This window comes from Fringilla coelebs (assembly GCF_963513975.1).
Source record: "Fringilla coelebs genome assembly, chromosome: 2".
Lineage (NCBI taxonomy): Eukaryota > Metazoa > Chordata > Aves > Passeriformes > Fringillidae > Fringilla > Fringilla coelebs.
Genome location: NC_140029.1, coordinates 89,615,890 through 89,634,813, shown reverse-complemented (window position 1 = coordinate 89,634,813; position 18,924 = coordinate 89,615,890). Strand labels below are relative to the sequence as shown.

The 18,924-nt window shown below is 50.5% G+C and overlaps 2 protein-coding genes across 3 annotated transcripts; one reads left to right on the top strand and one right to left on the bottom strand.

The window, feature by feature from the left end:
* Positions 1-1,787: 1,787 nt before the first annotated feature.
* CDCA3 (cell division cycle associated 3) lies at positions 1,788-3,983 on the bottom strand (the record flags this gene model as incomplete). Its single annotated transcript, XM_084226817.1, has 5 exons — positions 3,869-3,983; positions 3,666-3,795; positions 3,390-3,593; positions 2,307-2,428; positions 1,788-1,922 (listed from the first exon to the last, which is right to left on the bottom strand). The coding sequence occupies exons 1-5, from the start codon at positions 3,980-3,982 to the stop codon at positions 1,788-1,790; spliced, it is 705 nt and encodes a 234-aa protein (XP_084082943.1). The 5' UTR covers position 3,983.
* Positions 3,984-4,376: 393 nt separating this feature from the next.
* Positions 4,377-18,685, top strand: USP5 (ubiquitin specific peptidase 5). Of its 2 annotated transcripts, none has more exons than XM_084226434.1 (20): positions 4,377-4,513; positions 5,917-6,042; positions 6,345-6,411; positions 9,202-9,335; positions 9,636-9,781; positions 10,073-10,257; positions 10,828-10,922; positions 11,435-11,628; positions 11,781-11,852; positions 13,094-13,175; positions 13,399-13,524; positions 13,962-14,115; positions 14,500-14,674; positions 16,000-16,088; positions 16,277-16,399; positions 16,979-17,122; positions 17,273-17,418; positions 17,503-17,656; positions 18,308-18,392; positions 18,555-18,685. In XM_084226434.1, exons 1-20 carry the CDS (start codon positions 4,406-4,408, stop codon positions 18,646-18,648), a joined length of 2,499 nt encoding a protein of 832 aa, XP_084082560.1. In that variant the 5' UTR covers positions 4,377-4,405; the 3' UTR covers positions 18,649-18,685. The 2 variants fall into 2 exon arrangements, with proteins under 2 accessions (XP_084082560.1, XP_084082559.1); XM_084226433.1 differs by having other exon boundaries at positions 16,277-16,468.
* The last annotated feature ends 239 nt before the right edge of the window (positions 18,686-18,924 follow it).

Here is an 18,924-nt window from a genome sequence, read left to right as displayed (position 1 = left end):
GGATGGCAGCAGAGAGGGGAAGAGCAGCGGAAGCACGGCCCACAGCCCGAGCCCATGCTAAACAGCACCATCAGCTGAGCACAACAGAAATGCCTACCTACCACTCCCACTTGTCTCTAGACACAGGTCACTTGTAGGAGTCTCCCAGAGTGAAAGGAGATCAGGGAGGAGAAGCAGGGGGAGCTGGGGAGCAGGAGCACAGGCACTGGCCCTTCTCTCCATCTCTAAACAGCCCCAGCGGTTTCCAGCCTTGTGCAGGCTTGAAGACCTGTTCTTTATGTCTCAGGACTTTGCAGTACAATTCAGACACCCTGCACCTTCCTTCAAACATCTCTACCCACACTGGTACCCCCCCTCCTCCTCCTTCAGAGGACCTCTCATGCAACACCCACCCCAGACTAAGCTCGCTCCCTGCTTTAACTCTACCTAACTTCTCTGTGCAGCTGTCCTGTATCCTTGCAGACAGCCTCAGAGACACACTGGATTTGAGATTTCTATGGCACCACCTCAAACATAAAGCTAGAGTAAATTTGGCTCATTTTCATGGGGGAACACTTAGCTCAAGTCCTATCTATGCATAAAGGGGGGAAAGGCAGCCTTCAGACCTGCCAGAATAACAGGGAATATATTTATTATTTTCTTAGTTCAAGTCTTATCTATGCATAAATGGCAGAAAGGTAGCCCTCAAGACCTGCCAGAATATCAGGGAATATTATATTTATTCTTATTTGTTGTCTGCTTCTTGCTGTTCCTTCCCTCTTTGCCTCACTCCTGCATTGTGTGGTGACCCTGTCTAACCAGTAGCCATCAGCCCATGTTTTCAAGTCTGTTTAGATCTTCATAGCCCAGGCAAATAAAGAAAGCTCACAGAAGCACTGCAGGCTGTGTTCTTTCCAGCATTGCAATGAGCTACTGCAAACAGAACTCTTTTCCTGTGAATATTGCCTGCTGGTCTCAACCAGTCAACACCTCATCCACAGCCCTTCCTTTAGCTCACATTCCCAGGGGAGGGTGTTCCTCACATGCTGTAGTTGAGAAGAGGCTGAAGTTGGAATAGTGAAAGTGCATCCTTTCAAAGCTTGGATATTTTAGCTCAGTTACACAACCAGTTTTTTCAGCCCCTATTCCACTTGTTGGCTCAGAGCAACATGCTGAGGGGCCCAAGGCTCTGCTGGGAGAGCTGGAGATCAACAAGGGTTAGTAACTTAACAACCAGAAAGTCAGTATCAATGGACAATACTATCTCACAATATCTTGGATCTCACCCTCACAACAGACCCTTGCCTAACTCAGTTTCAGGCCAGTGTAGGAGCAGCACAACTCCAGAGGTGACTCTGGATAGACATCGGTTTCCTGCAGGGAGCTGCAGCTTCCCAGCTCACGCCGTTGTACTTGGATTCAAGGCCATGCCCTTCAGCATGCTCCAGGCAGGGGACAAGGCAGTTTTAAGGCTGATAGAAGGCTGAACTATTTGCTCCTGAGCCCTTGTCCCAGAGAAAATATTGTGCTGAGCAAGCACAATATCAGTACATACAGTCAGCAAAGGTTGAACACAAATTTATTCACTACAGATAAAAACTCTATGGAAAAACCGATACAGCTGATATACAGTAAAAGAGACAAAGTCTGTGCTGTACATTAGACATGACAAGCTGGAAAGAGGAGGGAGAAATCTTTCCTCAACAGGGATAGGTGAGAAACGTGACCAACTGCTTTGGATTTCTTCCCTCTAGAAAATTCTCAAAACATAGGAGCAAACAACAGCAAGATCCTAAAAAAAGAAACGTCTAGTTCTCCACAAAAGGACACTGCTGGTTCTCCTTGTTCAAGTCACTCCAAGCACAGTTCCCAGATTTAAGGCTCCTGCTCAGATCCACTTCCTTCTTCTCCCCAAGGTTCTCTCCCAACACATGCCTCTTGCCCTAGAGAAATAAAAAACCCAAACACAGTGTAAAACACAAGTTGATCAAAGGTTAGTTAATTCTCAGCAGAATATGTAGCCTATTTTCAGGCCATTCAGCCTGGAATCTCTTGTGACAACGTACAAGAGTGACTTTTTTCTACAGCCCAGAGAGAAAGAATGCACTGAAATGGGCAATTTCATGGTAAGGCCAAAGACAGACACTGAACAAGACTCAGAGGCATTTATGGACAAGACTGACCCACAGAAAAACATTTGTGAAGTTACTCGTCTCTACAGGCCTAGGAGACCACAATTCTCAACTGGGACCCTAACAAGAAATTGAAGGATTTGGCTTTTTTTTCAGCTCAATCTCCCTCCCTCAGCACGACCCATTAAGCTTTACCTGGCGAGGGGCAGGAGCACTGGGTGAATTATCATCTCGTAGAATGCTGAGGGGAGAGCGGCCAGTTCCTCCAGACGTTGCCATGAATTTGTTGTTGGGCTTGTGTCTCATGGGCTTGCTCACTAGTTGACAAAAGGAAACACACCAGCACATCACGACAAGGCTCAGAGGTCCTGGATTTTAAATCCAGGATTTTAAATGCCTCCTGGTCTTTATCAAAAACTTACCCAAGGGCTTTAAGGTAAAGGGATCACAGAAAGGTTGATGTTGGAAGTGAGCTCTAGAGGACCTACTCCAGCAGGGTCACCCAGAGCCCACTGTCCAGGACCGTGTCTCTTGAATATCTCAAAGGACAGAGATTCTGCAACCTATCCGAGCAACCTGCTCCACTGCTTGGTCACCCTCACAGTGAAAAAAAGAGTTTCCTAATGTTCAGGAGCTTCCTGTGTACCACTCTGTCCCCGTGGCCTCTGGTCCCTTCACTGGGCACCACTGAAAAGAGCCTGGCTCTCCCTTCTTTTTACCCTTCCTTCAGGTATTTGTATCAATTAACAGGATACCCCCTGAGCGTTTTCCTTTCCAGGTTGAACAGCCCCAGCTCTCAGCCACTCCTCCAAGGAGCAGTGCTCAGCCCAGAGCTTTCTAAAACACACTCTGTATCAAAGCCTCTCAGCACTGCTCAGCCTTAGCACAGAGACCTGCTGCTCACCCTTGCTCCATAGCTTTTCCCAATGAAAAAACTGTAAGGTCCCTCTGGACAGGTCTCCACAGTCACACACCCATCTCAGAGAGGGGAAGAGTTGTTGTATACCTCTAGATTTTGAATACAGTTTAAAACCGCTTTCTCATCCCTGGACAGAAATCTGTTCGATGACATAGCAGTTCCCAGAGGGTGTCCCAGCCGCAGAGGCTCCAGGCGGTGGGACACAGCCGAACCGGGGGGTGAGGACAGGCTCCGGCGGGGAGCACGCCTGGAGAAGGCACTCCAACCAGACGGTGCCGAGAGCCCCGACTTGCTCACGGCCCATCGCGGGCAGCTCTCCGGGCACACGGAGCCCCGTCGCCCCCACACCGAGCACTCACCCGAGGAGAAGCCGTGCCCGGCAGGGCGGGCGGGCCGGGCCGGGCCGGGGGAGGGCGGCCTCTCCGCTTCTTCGCCCGCGGGCGGGGAGCTCCGCCGGGCCGGCTCCTCGGCGGGGCCCGTCGCTCCCGGAGGCGCCGGCTCGGGGGCCGCGGCCTCCGCCCCGAAGGCCTCGCTGAGCTGCTTCACCAGGCGGTCCACGCTGTCTGCCGGGGACGGAGGGGAGCCTCTGAGTCAGGCAGCCCCGCAACCCGCCCACCCACGGCCGCTTCACTCACCACTCGACACGGCTCTCATGGGCGTGCGGGAGATGCCGGGCGTGGGCGACCGTGGGTCTCGCTCCTGGCCGGTGCCCGCCGGCGGCTCGGCGGGGCTGGGCTGCGGGCTGCCCGCCGGGGAGCTCACCACCTGCGGAGAGGGCAGCCGTGGGGGCGGCGGGCCGGAGCCACGCAGGGGGAAGTGGCGGCGGAAGGGCGCCTACCTCAATGGGGGTGCGCAGGATGCCGGCGGTGGGGGAGCGGGGGTCGCTGACGTGAGCCAGGTGCTTGTTGCGGGGCGCGGCCGGGGTGGCGGGGGCGCTGCCGGAGGCCCCCATGGCGGCGGCGGCCGCACTGCGCCGCGGCCCCGCCGGACGCGCCGTTCGAATCTCCCGCGCGCCGGGCGGTGCCACCGCCCATTGGCCGCCGCGCAGGAGGCGGGGCTCACCGTGCCACGCCCACTTTCCCGCCCCGCCAGCCCGTCGGCTCCGCAGTCCCCGCCCGTCACGTCCCGCCTCGTCCCGCTGTCAATCTTCAGAGGCAGACCCGCCCCCTCGCCCCTCGGTACGCCGTTATTGGTGAAGGAGCCCGACACCGCCTCCCGCAATGGCCGGAGGGCGGTTGCGATTGGGCGAGCCGGCGGGTCGGCAGGGCGAGTCCGGCCTCCAGCCTCGCTTTCGATTGGTTGGGACCCGCCTGACCGCGCCGGACTGCGATTGGGTGGGGCGGGGCTGTAGGCGGTGCCGCGGTGAGCCGCTGTCATGGCGGAGCTGAGCGAGGCGCTGCTGTCGGTGTTGCCGTCCATCCGGGTGCCCAAGGCCGGCGACCGCGTCCACAAGGACGAGTGCGCCTTCTCCTTCGACACGCCGGTAAGCGCGCTCCGTCGCCGGCCCGCCCGCCCGCCCGGGCTGCTCCCGCCGCGGCCGGCTCCCACCCCGCCGCCAGCCGGGGCGCCGCCCGCGCGGGGCCTCACGGGATTTGTGGTTCCCCGGTGGCCGCGGCGGCCGTTCCCGAGCGGCGCGCAGGGCCCTCGCGGACTACTACGCCCGGCATGCCCCGCGGCGCGCCCCGCCCGCCCGCGGCACGCTGGGGGCTGTAGTTCTGGGGCCGGGGCGGGCGTGGGCAGGGCGCTCGCCCCGATCAGCGATGGCCCGGCCCGCCGGCAGCCCCTGGAGAGGGAGCGCCCCCGGCCCGAACCCTCTGTGCCGGGACTCGCCAGGACTTGTAGTCCAACGGGGGGCAGGGGCTCGGGCGCGTCCTGGGCCCGCCCTCGGCGGCGGGGGGCGGGCCGGGGGTCCCGCCCTGCCCGGGTCTGAGCCACCTCCCCGGCCTCGCCGCGCGGCGTGGCCCGGCGGGCGGGGGGCGAGGCGGTGCTGTGTCATTAAGATGGCAGTGGTCCCTTCTCCAGCCATCTCCACCCTGCTGACATCCCTGCGCTTCCTGCGCTTTCCCCGCTCGGCCTAAGGGGCGGCGAAGGCAGCGGGAGGGCGAGGTGCCCCTGGAGCTTCTTGGCGGGCGCCCGTCCGGGCTGCAGCTGGAAGATACGGGTCCTTCGGGGCAGCGGCACATGGCATCCTGGCCCTCGGTCCCTCCCCGAGCTCCACAGTGATGCCTGACCCTGCGCACTCCGTCTCAGTCCCAGCAGCTTCTGAAAGCTTCTGAGTGGTTTCCCTCTTTTCCAGCCCCTGCATTTGGGTCCCCTGCCCCTTCAGTTTGAAAAGGGTATCTGCTGAATGAGGGTGGTGTTTTCCAGCTGCTGATGGGGTGGTGGGGCACTTTCTGTATCTGTTTCCAGGCTGTTCACGGGCTTTTGAACACAACAGCAAAAGTAAACAGTGGTCTGTTAACCTTCCTCACACTGTAGCTTGGCAGCATTCCCTATGGCACTGGGAGTCATGTGTTTGGACAGGGTGCCACAGTTTTGCTGGTAATGATTGTACCATGCTCTGAACTTGTAAACTGTGTGTGCTAGGGGCCTTCTACGATATAAACTCTTGTGGAAAATCAGGCTTTCCTGATTTGGTAGCATCCTGCCATAAATGAACACACAAATAGTTTTTTAAATACATCATCATGACAGGAGTACCTGTTCTTCTGGGACAGCCAGGCTGGGGCTTGCCATCCTATTTCTTACTAGCTACTTGTGGCTGCTATGTAGGAATGAGCTGTTGCCATGACCTAATGAATAATGACTAGCCTGCCATGCCTATCCTAGCAGCTGGAATGCCATTCCTCACCACCTCCCTTCAGTTTTGTCCCTCCTTCCTTCCAGGAGTCAGATGGCGGCTTGTATATCTGCATGAACACGTTCCTGGGCTTTGGGAAGCAGTATGTGGAAAGGCACTATCAGAAAACAGGCCAGCGGGTCTACCTGCACCTCAAAAGAACACGTAAACCGGTAAAAAATAAAAGTACATGCACTCAGACTAGTTCTGAACTTGAGAGCCGGGCTGTGTCTGTGTATTCCATCAGGTACATGGAATCTCTGCTGAGATACAGCTGTTGTTTTTCCTGGTGAATTGAGGGACACCAGTGCTTCAGTTCTGCTTGCGCTGAGTTGTTGTATGGATTGCCCACGTTGTTTCTGCCTGGTTTCCTTCTGTTTCTGTTTTCAGAGCAGCTTGATTCCAGTCCCTAAGGCTTGCCACAGCATGCCTGTCCCCTTAACTCTTATTTCACTATTTTTTCTCCATGCCACAGAAGGAAGAAGATACCAGCTCCAGTGCTGGGGACCCCCCAAGGAAGAAACCAACTCGCTTGGCCATTGGTAAGGAAGCACCTATGTCCTGTAGGTATGGTCCCTGTGTTCAGCCAGGAGCTGCCTGGTTTGTCTCTTCTGCTTTACTTTTCTTGCCTAGTATCCATGGCCAAATTCAGACTTCATGTTTTTCAGTGTGTCTCGGGTGAGCAGTGTCTGTAGAACAGTCATTAAGGTGGTGGTTGTGTTCTGTGTCCAAAGTTGCACCTTGTTTTCCGTGTATAAATGTGTTTATTATCCTCTGCTGTGACCCCGCATGCCTGGCTCAGCTTGGTGTGGGGATCACCAGACTGGGACTGTTGCTTAAGCACAATGTCCTAGCATGAGGCTGAAGTAAGTTTGAGAAAATTTAGGTCTGAGAAAAGTAAGCTTGGAGGTCCTGGCAGACAAGCTATTTTTTAAACTCCTCTGATATTGAACTAGCATTATTGATAGAGATGGGGAAGAAATTAATGGGGAATGCTGCATTAGCATTTTTGGTTCATTAGGTCTTACAAGGTTAATACTGGAGGAAATACATATGAACATTAAAACACAAAAAATATTTTAAATATTCCTTCTTTTGGAAGAACAAGTGTTCCCATTACTGTCCTTCACTGACTGAGAGGGCTGTCGTGGCAATCAGTGGAGACACTGCTTATTTGGAGCAGTCTCAGCTGGTAATTTCTGAGCCATTATGGAGAAACATAAAGGAAGGAACAGGAACATTTGTAGCAGTACCAGGTTCTTGGCTTGCTGGGAGCTGGCCACTAGAGGGAAATCCAGAATCTGGACTGTGGATGTCTTGATTTTGGCTCACTTCTTCCCTGGTGTAGACGCCCAGTCTATTGCCAGAGCACAAACACCACTATTAAGACTGGCAGCTGCTCCCTGTTTTGTTGGTGAGCTGAATAGAGCCCCAAAGATCACTTCTAGCAAAATTGAGGCTGGAATCTCTTGTTTCTTCAGATAGCCAGTGCTTTTATGTATAAATATGATTATGCTGCTTTAGGAGAGATGAGGCCTGGTCTGCATTAGGAGTTATTTCTGCATCCTGAATTCTACAAAGGTCTTTCAACAAGTGTTGTCAGTGGATCGGCAAATACCTGCGTGTGATAACAGCTTGGTTGTGTAAATGGAGCAGGAGAGAATAAAAGAAAGTATTAGCCCTGTGAGACAGTGGTCTCAAGTTGAGGAGAAGTTTTTTTTATCTTTGTTTTAGCTGAACAGTGGTGATATAGCTAATCCTGACACGGGAGATATTTTAAAGTACTAGAAAGATTTGTGAACAAAATGTAGCCCTTGGTCTCCCTGTACCTCACTTCCTCCTCTCAGTGAAAGATCTACAGTGCTTGCCTCCTATGTCTGCATGTTGGTTGATGGGCTTTTGTGGTGTGTAGTGCTTAGGTACCACCATGGAAAGGGAGGCAGTGTACCTCAGGGCAAGCTGGTGCCTATAGACCCTCTTCCTTGTTTGGAGCCTCAGAAGGCTCACATCACCACCTGAGGGGACCTCACCAGTCTGGTTTAGTTTGTTTAGGGTTCAGGAATTGTGTAATGCCCTGGGGGGTTGTCTGTTGCTTTACTCTGTGAAGTGATGACAGGAAATCTCTGGGCTGTGCTGAAGAGGCACAGAAGAAGATTATCTAGGTATGTTGTTGCATGATGCTGGTGACTGTTTTCTAAAGTCATTGTGTTCGTATGTAGCAGTTTGTGCATAGTGTAAAAATTGTAGGTGTCTAAGGAGGGAGTTGCAGGAGATAGCATGGGACTGGATATTTCTGACAAGAATGTTTCAAGGAAATACAGTAGTGATTATCAGAACTGTGTTGCACACAGGATTCTTGAGGCAGAGACACTGAGCAGCAAAAGCTTTTCTTCCCATCAGAGATTTGTTGAAGCTGCAGATGTTCAGATATTTGTTGCAGAGATTATTGCAGTCACAGCATGCAATTTTTCCGGGAATAAATGAAATTCAGTTTTAAAACACAGGGGGTTTAGGCTGCTAATAAGACATGTGTCTTCTGCCTGTTTCCTTTTGGGATGTAGGATGTGAATATCTGCAGAACAGAGAAGGCCAGGCTTTTCCTCTGAGTACCTATATAATCCAAAAACTGTAGGTGAGGGAATCTGCAGAAACTGCAGATGTTTTGGTGGACATCCATGATGACTCTTAACCACTGGCAAATAACCTTTTATGTATGGATCTCCAGTTTCTGGTGCAACCTCTGGAGAGCACAGCTAGGTGGACATAGAAACCACTATCACTGTACCTTTGCTCAGACTTTTTCTGCAATTTTGGATGTTCTGGTTCCAGAGGAGCTCCTGGTTCTTCTTGCTTGAGTGCAGGACTCTGTAGACTGTCCTTTCTGGAAAAGGCAAGGAAGAGAGGCAGGCTTCTGAAAGATGCTTTGCCCTGGCTTACAAGATGATCTCTTCATGCACATCTCCATTCATTGTCTTGAGTATTCTGGTTAAGGTTGAGCACCCGTGCTTTATCTTGGCTCTCTTCTGGCCAATGCCTCTCTAGAGGAGGCTTGGTTTTCTTCCTGGTTGTAGCCAGAGTCTGGAGATTGTTTTTAAGCATCTGTAAAAAGAGCTGGGAAAAACAAAATCTATTGTCACTAGGCTTATAATTGTTCCTGTGAAGTCCACAGGACCAGCAGAAGCTCTGGGATCCAGAAGTGGGAGAAAGATTGTGGATCACTGATTTAGATTGTTGTCTTAGTCATGGTGCCTTATTTAATGTAAGCTGCAGGGAAAAAAGCTTTTCAAGCTCTTTGATTTCACTTATTGCCACAATATTTTTTCTTCTTGTAGGTGTAGAAGGTGGATTTGACATCACAGAAGAAAAGTTTGAATATGACGAAGATGTAAAAATAGTGATTTTGCCGGACCATTTGGATATTCCACGTGATGGGCTGGAGGGACTACCAGACATGGTCAAAGACAGGGTATGTTTGCGTGGAGGGCTGCGGTTACTGTTGATAAAAAAATGCACCATTGCAGAGAAGGAAACTGCCCTGTAAAAGGGATCCTGCAGAGCTGCTGTGAAGTCTCAGCTGGCAGTCTCCAGGATTGCTCTGAACTTACACAGTGCTGTATATTACAGAGTTCTGGCTTGTGTGTGACTGAGGCTCCCAGAAGTCACAACCAACTTGCCTAAATGTGGAGTGCTGTGGCACTGGAAGCTTCTTTGGCCTTTACCATGGTAGGCCAGCCCTTCATGTTTTCTCCTGCTGTCCTGATTCCAGATTGCCAGTGCAATTGAGGCCATCCTGACAGCAGATTCAGCCTCACGGAAGCAGGAGGTGCAGGCTTGGGATGGGGAGGTTCGACGTGTTTCCAAGCACGCTTTTTCCCTGCACCAGCTTCAGAACGATGTCCGCATCCCACCATGGTGAGCATAGTACTGGAACTTGCCGTGTCACTCGTGTCCCAGGCTCTTCTCCTGTGCTGGGCTGCAGCAGCAGATGAGACTTCTTTTGTGAGTCTGCAGGTGTGCCTTGTCACAGTAGATTCAGGGGAGGTGGCACACTAGGGGATATCAGGATTATCAGTGTCCTGTAGTAGAAGAGGAATGACATCACTTACACTACGGATATTGCAGTGGGCAGCAATGGTGAGGGCTTGGGAGGTAGAAACCAGAGGTTTTCCCTCTGATCTCTTTTTTTCTGGTCCTTGTCAATAGTGGCTGGAAGTGCAGCAAGTGTGACATGAAGGAGAACCTGTGGCTGAACATGACCGACGGAGCCATCCTCTGTGGTCGGCGCTACTTCGACGGCAGTGGTGGCAACAACCACGCAGTCGAGCACTACCGAGAAACCGGCTACCCGCTGGCTGTGAAACTGGGAACAATCACTCCTGATGGGGCTGGTGAGAGGGGGGATCCTCCCAGGCTTAGGGATGCCAGGTGCCTCTCAGGCTGACGCAGATCTCTTGCAGGTATCAGGGTGGTGTTGGCCATCTTGTGACCTGGAGCACGCGGTGTCATCCCATTGTGAACTTTGCCTCTCTGACCTGCTTCTTGTATGAGGCAAAGAATGAGCTGATAAAAAAGCCTTGCCTTCCTCTGCCCCTCCCTTGTAACTGGGAGCTTTTAGAATAGTTGTCCAGGTTGCCATCTGATTTTCTGTGTTGGGGTGTTTATCAAAGAATCGTGTGTTCAAATCCTGAGTGGAGAGTGTATGGCACAGTAACCCACTTTCATTACTCCTGGCATAAGTGTACCTCTGTACCCTGATCAGTGACAAAGTTGTCTTGTCACGTGTTTAGGAGGATTTAGAACACTATTCTGTCTGTTAATGTTATTCTGCTGAGAAAAGGCAGAAAGTCCAACGTCTCAGTTTGTCAAAACTCTCAGTTCTGAGCGCTTTCTTCATCCAGCTGGGAATTTGAGATCACAGGCCATTATAAGTTCCTTTTTTTTTCTGTTTTCCTGCATAGATGTCTACTCCTATGATGAGGATGACATGGTGTTGGATCCCAACCTGGCAGAACACCTGGCACATTTTGGGATTGACATGCTCAAGATGCAGAAGGTGAGGAGGAAGTGGTGTCCTCCATAGGCCCAGAGGGAGAGAGAAGCAGCTCTGAGGGGTCTTTGCTAGATTCCAACTTTCTGTGGCTATGCAGAACCATTCCTAGTCAAGAAACTCTGGGGTTTTTTGTCACACATAGAGTTGTCTCGTCTGCCTCTCTTCTTTGATTGCCTGTTTTGCTTTTCTTTCATGTCCATCAGGTCTATTTCCGTGGCAATATGTGTCAGTACCGTGGGCAGGGAGGCTCCCAAGTGCTGAACTTTTTTTGTTAGTGTGTGGTTTCCATGCCTCTTTCTAGGGAATGGTTCAGATATAGTCTCCCATATTTCTTTTCCCTCCTCTTTCTGTCCCAGGTATTCATATGTATGGAAACAGCTCTTGTTTCTTCCTCCTCTACTTACAGAATAAAACAGAATGGATTTGACTCTGTTTCTCTCCAGCATTGCACTTTTCACACCTCTGATGTTGCCTTGAATCTTCATTGAGGATTTTCCTGTTCTTTCCCTCTGCAGACAGACAAGACAATGACAGAACTGGAAATAGACATGAACCAGCGTATTGGCGAGTGGGAGCTCATCCAGGAGTCTGGTGTTCAACTCAAGCCCCTCTATGGGCCTGGTTACACTGGGATCCGTAACTTGGGCAACAGTTGCTACCTCAATTCTGTGATGCAGGTGCTGTTCAGTATCCCAGACTTCCAGAGAAAGTAAGTGAGCTTAATCACTCCTTTCCATTAGTCTGGGATCAGTACAAAGGTCCCCTCAGGCTGGGCGCTTCTGTGGCAGTAATCCTGCTCAGAACTGCATTTTTACCACATGAAGCTGCATATCCCTTAGATTGCTCTGTTTTGCTCTGCAGGTATGTGGACAAGCTGGAGAAGATATTCCAAAGTGCACCTTCGGACCCCACACAGGACTTCAGCACACAAGTGTACGTAGAACTTTGGTGAGAGAAGGAAGGCTGAGGCTGCCTGGATGCATCCCCTCTGTGCTGCTTTGCTCCAGGGTTCTCCCTCAAGCCTCACCTCTCTTTCCTTGCCTGTCACCAGAGACACTGATCCTCAGGGATCAATAAGGATCTGAGCCAAGGAAGTTCAGCTGAATGCCCTAGATGAAGAGGACAGAGTGCACCCTGTGCTCATGAGAGGCTCTGAAATGTATTATGTATCTTGTGGCTGTTAAACTGGGGGGATTTCTGGGAGGCAGCTTCTGTCTGCATAACAGTTAAAAGGGGCTTGCTGTCTGTAGTGGAGGGAGATGGGAAAGAGCAAGGGGATACATAGGTTTAGGCAGCTTTATTCTCAGTAGATAACTTATGTATGCCTAAAAAGGCTTCCCTCAAGAGGTACTGTGCAGGAGAATATGCAGAAGGAGGAACACAAGATTTGGGAGGGAGTTACATTTCAAGTACGTCAAGTCTGTGCTGCAGCTGCTCTCAACAAGCCTGTGGAAGTTTGGGGTGAAGGAATAGAAGGTGGCATTTGTGGACAGGGAGTTCAGTGGTACAGGAGGATTCTAAATTTGGGCAGCCTGGAGTGAGGTGTTCACTGAGAGGGAATTAAGGTGAGACAGCCAGAAAGGTGATTGCCTGGGCAAAGGGAGGAATTGGTAAGGTTTGGTTCCAGACAAATGGCAATAATGATGGGGAAGGACTGGAGTGAAATGGAATAGCAGGAGGGTCTGGGCATAGGAGTAAATCGCTGAACACATACTGTTGTCCATTAAGTGCCTGATGCAGTCAGTCTTTCCTCTGGGAGAACGTGATCAGTCTGCTCACAGCAGTGCTATTTCTGGCTCAGACAATTTCTCTGTGCCCTGTTGTCTCCTGCACAGTCAGACACTGCTCCGTTCCCCCGTCAGGCTGCAGCTCAGCTTGGCTGTTGCACAGCTGCTCTGTGGCTCAGCACCAGCTGTTCCTTCTTGTTCTACTCAGTGTGCAAGCAGTGGTTGAGATTGACACCCTAAAGCCCTGGTAACTTTGAAGTCAGTGATGTCTCCAGGGGCCAGAGAGGGAAGACCACAATAAGATAATCTTGCCTGGTGCAGCAGAGAAAGCTGTTATCTGTGAGACTGACAGCCCGTGGCAGTGTTAGAGCTGGATGGGTTGATGTGGCTCCTGGAGCATGTGAGATTGAAGAAACATTAATACTAACAGTGGTTTTGTCCTTCCAGAGCCAAACTGGGCCATGGACTGCTTTCTGGGGAGTATTCAAGGCCAGTTTCTGCAGATGGGGAGCAGCAGCCAGATCAGAAGGTGAGGAGGCTTGGACACGGCATCCCCTTGATGGGTGTGTTGCATGAGGTATTGTTGTGTGCTATGTGGCAAAGGAGGGAGAGCCCTTTCTGAAGACATGTGCTGGGGCTTGTTGCAAGGCCTGTCACCTGAAGAAAAGCATGGCTAAGAATAGAGTGCTACATGCCAGGACACATGCTTGGCAAATTATAACCACCTTCCTCTTCCACATTGTTCTTTGCAGGGTATGCAAAATGGCATTGCTCCACGCATGTTTAAGTCCCTCATTGGAAAGGGGCACCCAGAATTTTCCACTAACCGACAGCAGGATGCACAGGAATTCTTTCTGCACTTCATCAACATGGTGGAGGTAATGGTTGAGTCTATCTGGCAAATCATGGAAAAGTCCAGCTTGATTTTCTTCCCACGGCAAGGGGTGAGGAGTAGAGGTGAGAAGCTGGCAGTCAGAGCAGAGAGAGGGAGAGAACACAGGGAAATGGGCCTTCTAGCACCTGCCAGGGTGAGAAGGAGAGGTGCTTGGCCATGTGTTTCAGGGCTGATTCCATGGAGAAATCTTTTTTGGGAATGTCACAGCTTTACAGGAGATGTAAACTTTCTTCTGTAGGAGCCATGGCTTCCTGGAGTACAGAAGCTGGCTTTAAGTTTCCTCTTTGCTGTCTTTTCCAGGGTACTGGATACAGAAGTGACTACTCTTGAGCCATGTGCTGTGTGACATCACTGTTACTGCAGGTCATTTTTTGTGCCATTCTGATATTACATCTGTGCTTCTAATTTCTCCTTCTTCAGAGGAACTGCCGCAGCTCGGAGAACCCTAACGAGGTCTTCCGTTTTCTGGTGGAGGAGAAGCTGAAGTGCCTGGCCACAGAAAAGGTGAAATATACCCAGCGTGTGGACTATATTATGCAGCTGCCTGTGCCCATGGATGCTGCACTCAACAAAGGTCAGTACGTGCCAACACCAGAAGAGTAGCAAGCCCTATGTTTGTATATTGTACTATTCTTACAGAACTCCTTAAATAAAAGAGGGACTTCTTTGCCACTTCTGAGGCCAGGTCCTTCTCCTGCTTTTGTGGGATCAGGCTGATATCTTCAGAGGTGGTGTGACACGGTGATGTCCCTCTAGAGCCTTTCCCTCGGCCACCACAAGCTGGGCTGTGATTCAGCAGCACCACAGGAGTGACTGCAGTAGCAGAACTGCTCTAGAAGCTGTGCTCCATTCTCGATGGCCTGTTTCTATAGGCCTGCTCTGCCTCTGGGTGTAGCTTACACCAGTCGCTTTGTAGGCACCTAGAGGTGGTCCTTGACTCCTCTGCTTTATTCTCTAGATGAACTGCTGGAGTATGAGGAGAAGAAGAGGCAGGCAGAGGAGGAGAAGCAGCCACTGCCTGAGCTGGTGCGAGCCAAGGTGCCTTTCAGCTCCTGCCTAGAGGCCTATGGAGCTCCAGAGCAGGTGGATGATTTCTGGAGCACAGCCTTGCAGGCCAAGTCTGTGGCTCTCAAGTAAGTGTGTGTCAGCTAAGCTGGGATGAGCTGGCCATAGCTCCATCTCTGGGGACTTCTTGTAGTGGCTTGGGGGGAGAACCATTACTGAAGCTTCGTAGTCCTCCACAGCCTGGGTCCATTGAACATTGAAGCAGGGAGGGGATCAGTCCATCAGTGCTAGGTGTTGCCCTCAGTAGGCAGAAGTGCTAATGAAGTCCTGGCCATCAGATTTCAGTTGCTGAGAGGTACGAAAACACAGTAATCCTTCAGAAAACTAGTAGCTTTTACTGTAAATTTAAAATTTAGCTTTGAAATGTGTACTGACTGTATGATGACGCTGATCTTGCGCTATCTCTAAAATTTCTTCAAGTTTTTAACTGCGAAGATTTGGGCAGAACTCTGAGTGTAACAGATGCATGAGTTCTTTGAAAGAATGCTAGTTTAAATGGTAGTAGCAAGGTTTAAAAAACAGCTTTAATTTTTCTCACTGCTTGTAGCACATGCAACAGTGCAAAGTTGAAGTGACAAGACTAGAAATGTAAGCAGCTTTCTGCTGTGATGCTGAGTGTTCTTTTGCAATGAAAGTCATCAAAGAGTTGAAAGTGCTTTTCTGTACTCCATTATTCAAGGAGTAATTCATTAATTAATTTAATTATTAAACAAATACTCCATTATTAAGCAATAGTTACTATAAACAAACATCACACTGAAAAGTAACATTTTGTTTTCATTTTTACTGAGTTGTCTTCAAACACTTTACTGTCACTTAATTTAGTTCTACAGCATGTTGCAATTATCACCTGGTAATGAGTATCTGTCTCACTTACAGGTGCTTCTCCCTTCACAAACGTTCTCCTCTGTTTCATAGATTCCAGACATTTTCTCTCTCAAATTGTCTAACTAAATAATGTGTAATCAAATTCAGTTAACTTAAAATTCGCTGCTTCTGTTTCATATCCAAAAAAGTGCTCTTGACAGTTCCTGAAGGTGTATCAGTTGGTCTAATAAAAGATGTTATTTCCACTGCATTCCTTAAGGGTTAGAGTTGAATTAAACAAAATCTGACCAGGCTTGTAAAATACAAGATTGGAAGGTAGAGAATATGTACTTTTTTTTTCGCATCTCCAAGATTTGCATTCCATCTCATCTTGTCAGGGCTTCTGCCTTAGAAATGGTTCTGTGTTTGAGGAGCTTTAAGCTCAGCACAGAAGAGTTGCACAGACAGGTGTATCCCCCAATTTGCTCAAGACATGGCTCTGTCCTACTTGCTGATTTCTTGGATCAGCTAGATACCCTGAATCTCTGCTGACAAGGTATTTAAAAATGTTACATATCTCTTTCAGAACGACACGGTTCGCCTCTTTCCCAGATTATCTGGTCATCCAGATCAAGAAGTTCACTTTTGGTTTGGACTGGGTGCCCAAAAAGCTCGGTAAGGAGGATGAGAAGTACAGGGTATATAGGTACTGGCAGTCACATCTGGATATTGTGGTTACAGGAGGAAAGTAACTATCCCAAAAGTTGCTGCAGGCATCCCCAGGGACTTACCCTTCTCGATCTCCCAGCCAAGTCCTTTGTTTCTGCCCCTGCTTGGAGGCTGAGCAAGACCATATCTTGCAGATGTTTCCATTGAAATGCCAGAGGAGCTGGATATCTCTGCACTGCAGGGAACGGGGCTGCAGGAAGGAGAAGAGGAAATGCCAGACATCGCACCCCCACTGGTGACACCAGATGAGCCCAAAGGTAGCCTGGGGTTCTATGGCAACGAGGACGACGACTCCTTCTGCTCCCCTCACTTCTCCTCTCCGACATGTTAGTGATTCTCCTCCTCTCTTCCTGATGCCTGACTCATTTCCTTGCTCTCCTTGCCTTGTGTCCCATGCTAGCAGTTTCCCACTTGCTCAGACTTTCCCTGTCCTTTTGTCAGCGATTGCCAGCTGCCTCCCTTGCATGCCTGTTATGCAAGGGTGTTATGCAAGGGGGTTTGTTGATTCCTGTTCTGTGCAAGATGGGGTGACATGTCCGGTGCATTTAGAGGAGGCAGATCTGGGATTTATACAGGATTTAATTGGTAGGGGTATTTAATTTTCACAAACTACAGTGGGAGGTCGGGTTCAGAGCCTAGGGAAGAGCCAGAGTTCATGGGTTGAATCATTTTGCCTGTGTGTGAGACTGCTCTTCTGGAGAAGAAAGGTGGCTGAGAAAAGCCAAGAGCTGGAACTCGGTGTGAAGTAAAGCGGTGGCTTTGGAGGCTGTGTGACATGAAATGGAGCCAGCAGGGATGGGTGGGAGTGGGTGGCTCTAACTTCTGTCTCCCCACAGCACCCATGCTGGATGAGTCGGTGATTATCCAGCTAGTGGAAATGGGCTTTCCCATGGATGCCTGCCGCAAAGCCGTGTATTACACAGGGAATAGCGGGGTTGAGGCGGCCATGAACTGGGTCATGTCACATATGGACGATCCAGGTATGAGGCCACAGCCACGGTGAAGCTTACTGCTTCTGGGCTGTTCTTGTGTCCTACTACCACAGTGGGAAGCTGAAGTAGTTTGGACTTGGGCTGTACACTCTTGGAGAGATCTGATTACTCTGAGCTGTGTTGTGTTTCCTGCTGCAGACTTTGCTAACCCGTTAGTTCTCCCTGGATCCAGTGGGCCAGGGTCAACTATTGCCTGCCCAGACCCTCCTTCAGAAGACAGTGTGGCCACCATTGTCTCCATGGGCTTCTCCCGGGACCAGGCAATGAAAGCACTTAGAGCCACGGTGAGAGGCACGGGCGACATCAGAGTGCAAGGATTTTCCCAGGATCAGGAATTCTCAAGTTCACCATCTTCTTTTTCTTTCCAGAACAACAGTCTGGAGCGTGCTGTGGATTGGATCTTCAGTCACATTGATGACCTTGATGCAGAAGCTGCTATGGATATCTCAGAGGGGCGCTCGGCAGCCGAGTCCATCTCTGAATCCGTCCCCGTGGGTCCCAAAGTGCGCGATGGGCCTGGAAGTGAGTTCAGGCAATAGGAGTGTGGATTTTGGCCTGCAAACTCAACATTACTTTGTCGTTCCTGATCCATGCAGTACTGCAGGTTTTAGCAGCAGCAGCTATTGCAGAGCTGGTCTGGTTGGAGAGGTGGAAGCAGGGAGGAAGAGGGAAGGAATGGCAAAGTAGTCTGGACCCTTCAGGCTGGATGAGGATTACCTGGAAGCCAGTAAGAGAGAGGTTGGGGAAGTGCCATCAGGTGAAAGACAGGAAGGGCTATGCTGCTTTTATCCAGTGGTTCTGGGAGGCTTTTTTTGCCCTTTTGGTTCCCACTGAAAAAAACAGTTGCAGTCTGTGCACAGAATTTGTGCCAGTGGTGCTTAGCTGCTGGATGCCATAGGGATGGGAAATCCCTGCCTTACCCATCCAGCACCCGTGGCCCAAATAAAAAGTTGGAAGAGAAAAGGCTAAAAGGAAGTTAGCGTCTCCCATTTCCCTGTATGCTTGGCCTTAAGAACACTCACAGTAACACCTGATGGGGATCCAATTCTAAATTATTACCCAGCAAAGCTTCCTTCAGTGATCCTTCTCTAGAGAGGGCCTTGCACAGGGTGTTGGGGAGTAAGACATTTTTCTTCTTTCCCTGACAATCCTCTCTTCCCTCCTTCTTTCAAGAATATCAGCTGTTTGCCTTCATCAGCCACATGGGTACTTCAACTATGTGTGGACATTATGTTTGTCACATCAAGAAAGATGGCAGGTAAGGATTTCCACAGTGTAAGGTACTAGTTTAAATCCTCATACTGCCCCATTTTTCTAGAGGTCTTGGGAGGGGGGGGGTTGGGGCTGAGAGCTGGTGAGGGCAATTGAGTTGTCTTAACCGTGGAATGGCATTTCTGAGCTCCTCTTGTGCCTGTTGCAGGTGGGTGATCTACAACGACCAGAAAGTCTGTGCTTCTGAGAAGCCCCCCAAGGACCTGGGCTACATCTACTTCTACCAGCGGATTCCCAGCTAGAACATCCTCTTGCTGTGTGTGGTGGGGGGAGAGTGGGCTGAAGGTGTGGGGGGGAAAGGGGTGGGGACAGTGAGGGTGGGAGCAGGGTCCTTCTCATCCCTGCTCCTTTCCCCAGTCCCTTCACAGCCTCTCTGTGGAGACACGGGGAGACATGAGTTCACTGACTAATCGACTGGGGGCTGGAGCCCCCGTGGACATGAGTGAAGGGGGTTTGGGGGGTTGGGAATATCTGTTTCTATAGGAAATGTCCTCACTGTCCTCACCCCCGTGACACAC

Bases quoted from the DNA above. Each gene is read 5' to 3' on its own strand.
- USP5 (XM_084226433.1), top strand. From the start codon at position 4,406: ATGGCGGAGCTGAGCGAGGCGCTGCTGTCGGTGTTGCCGTCCATCCGG. The intron at 6,043-6,344 runs GTAAAAAATAAA...TCCATGCCACAG, and splicing joins TCAAAAGAACACGTAAACCG to AAGGAAGAAGATACCAGCTC. The intron at 18,393-18,554 runs GTAAGGATTTCC...TGCCTGTTGCAG, and splicing joins CACATCAAGAAAGATGGCAG to GTGGGTGATCTACAACGACC.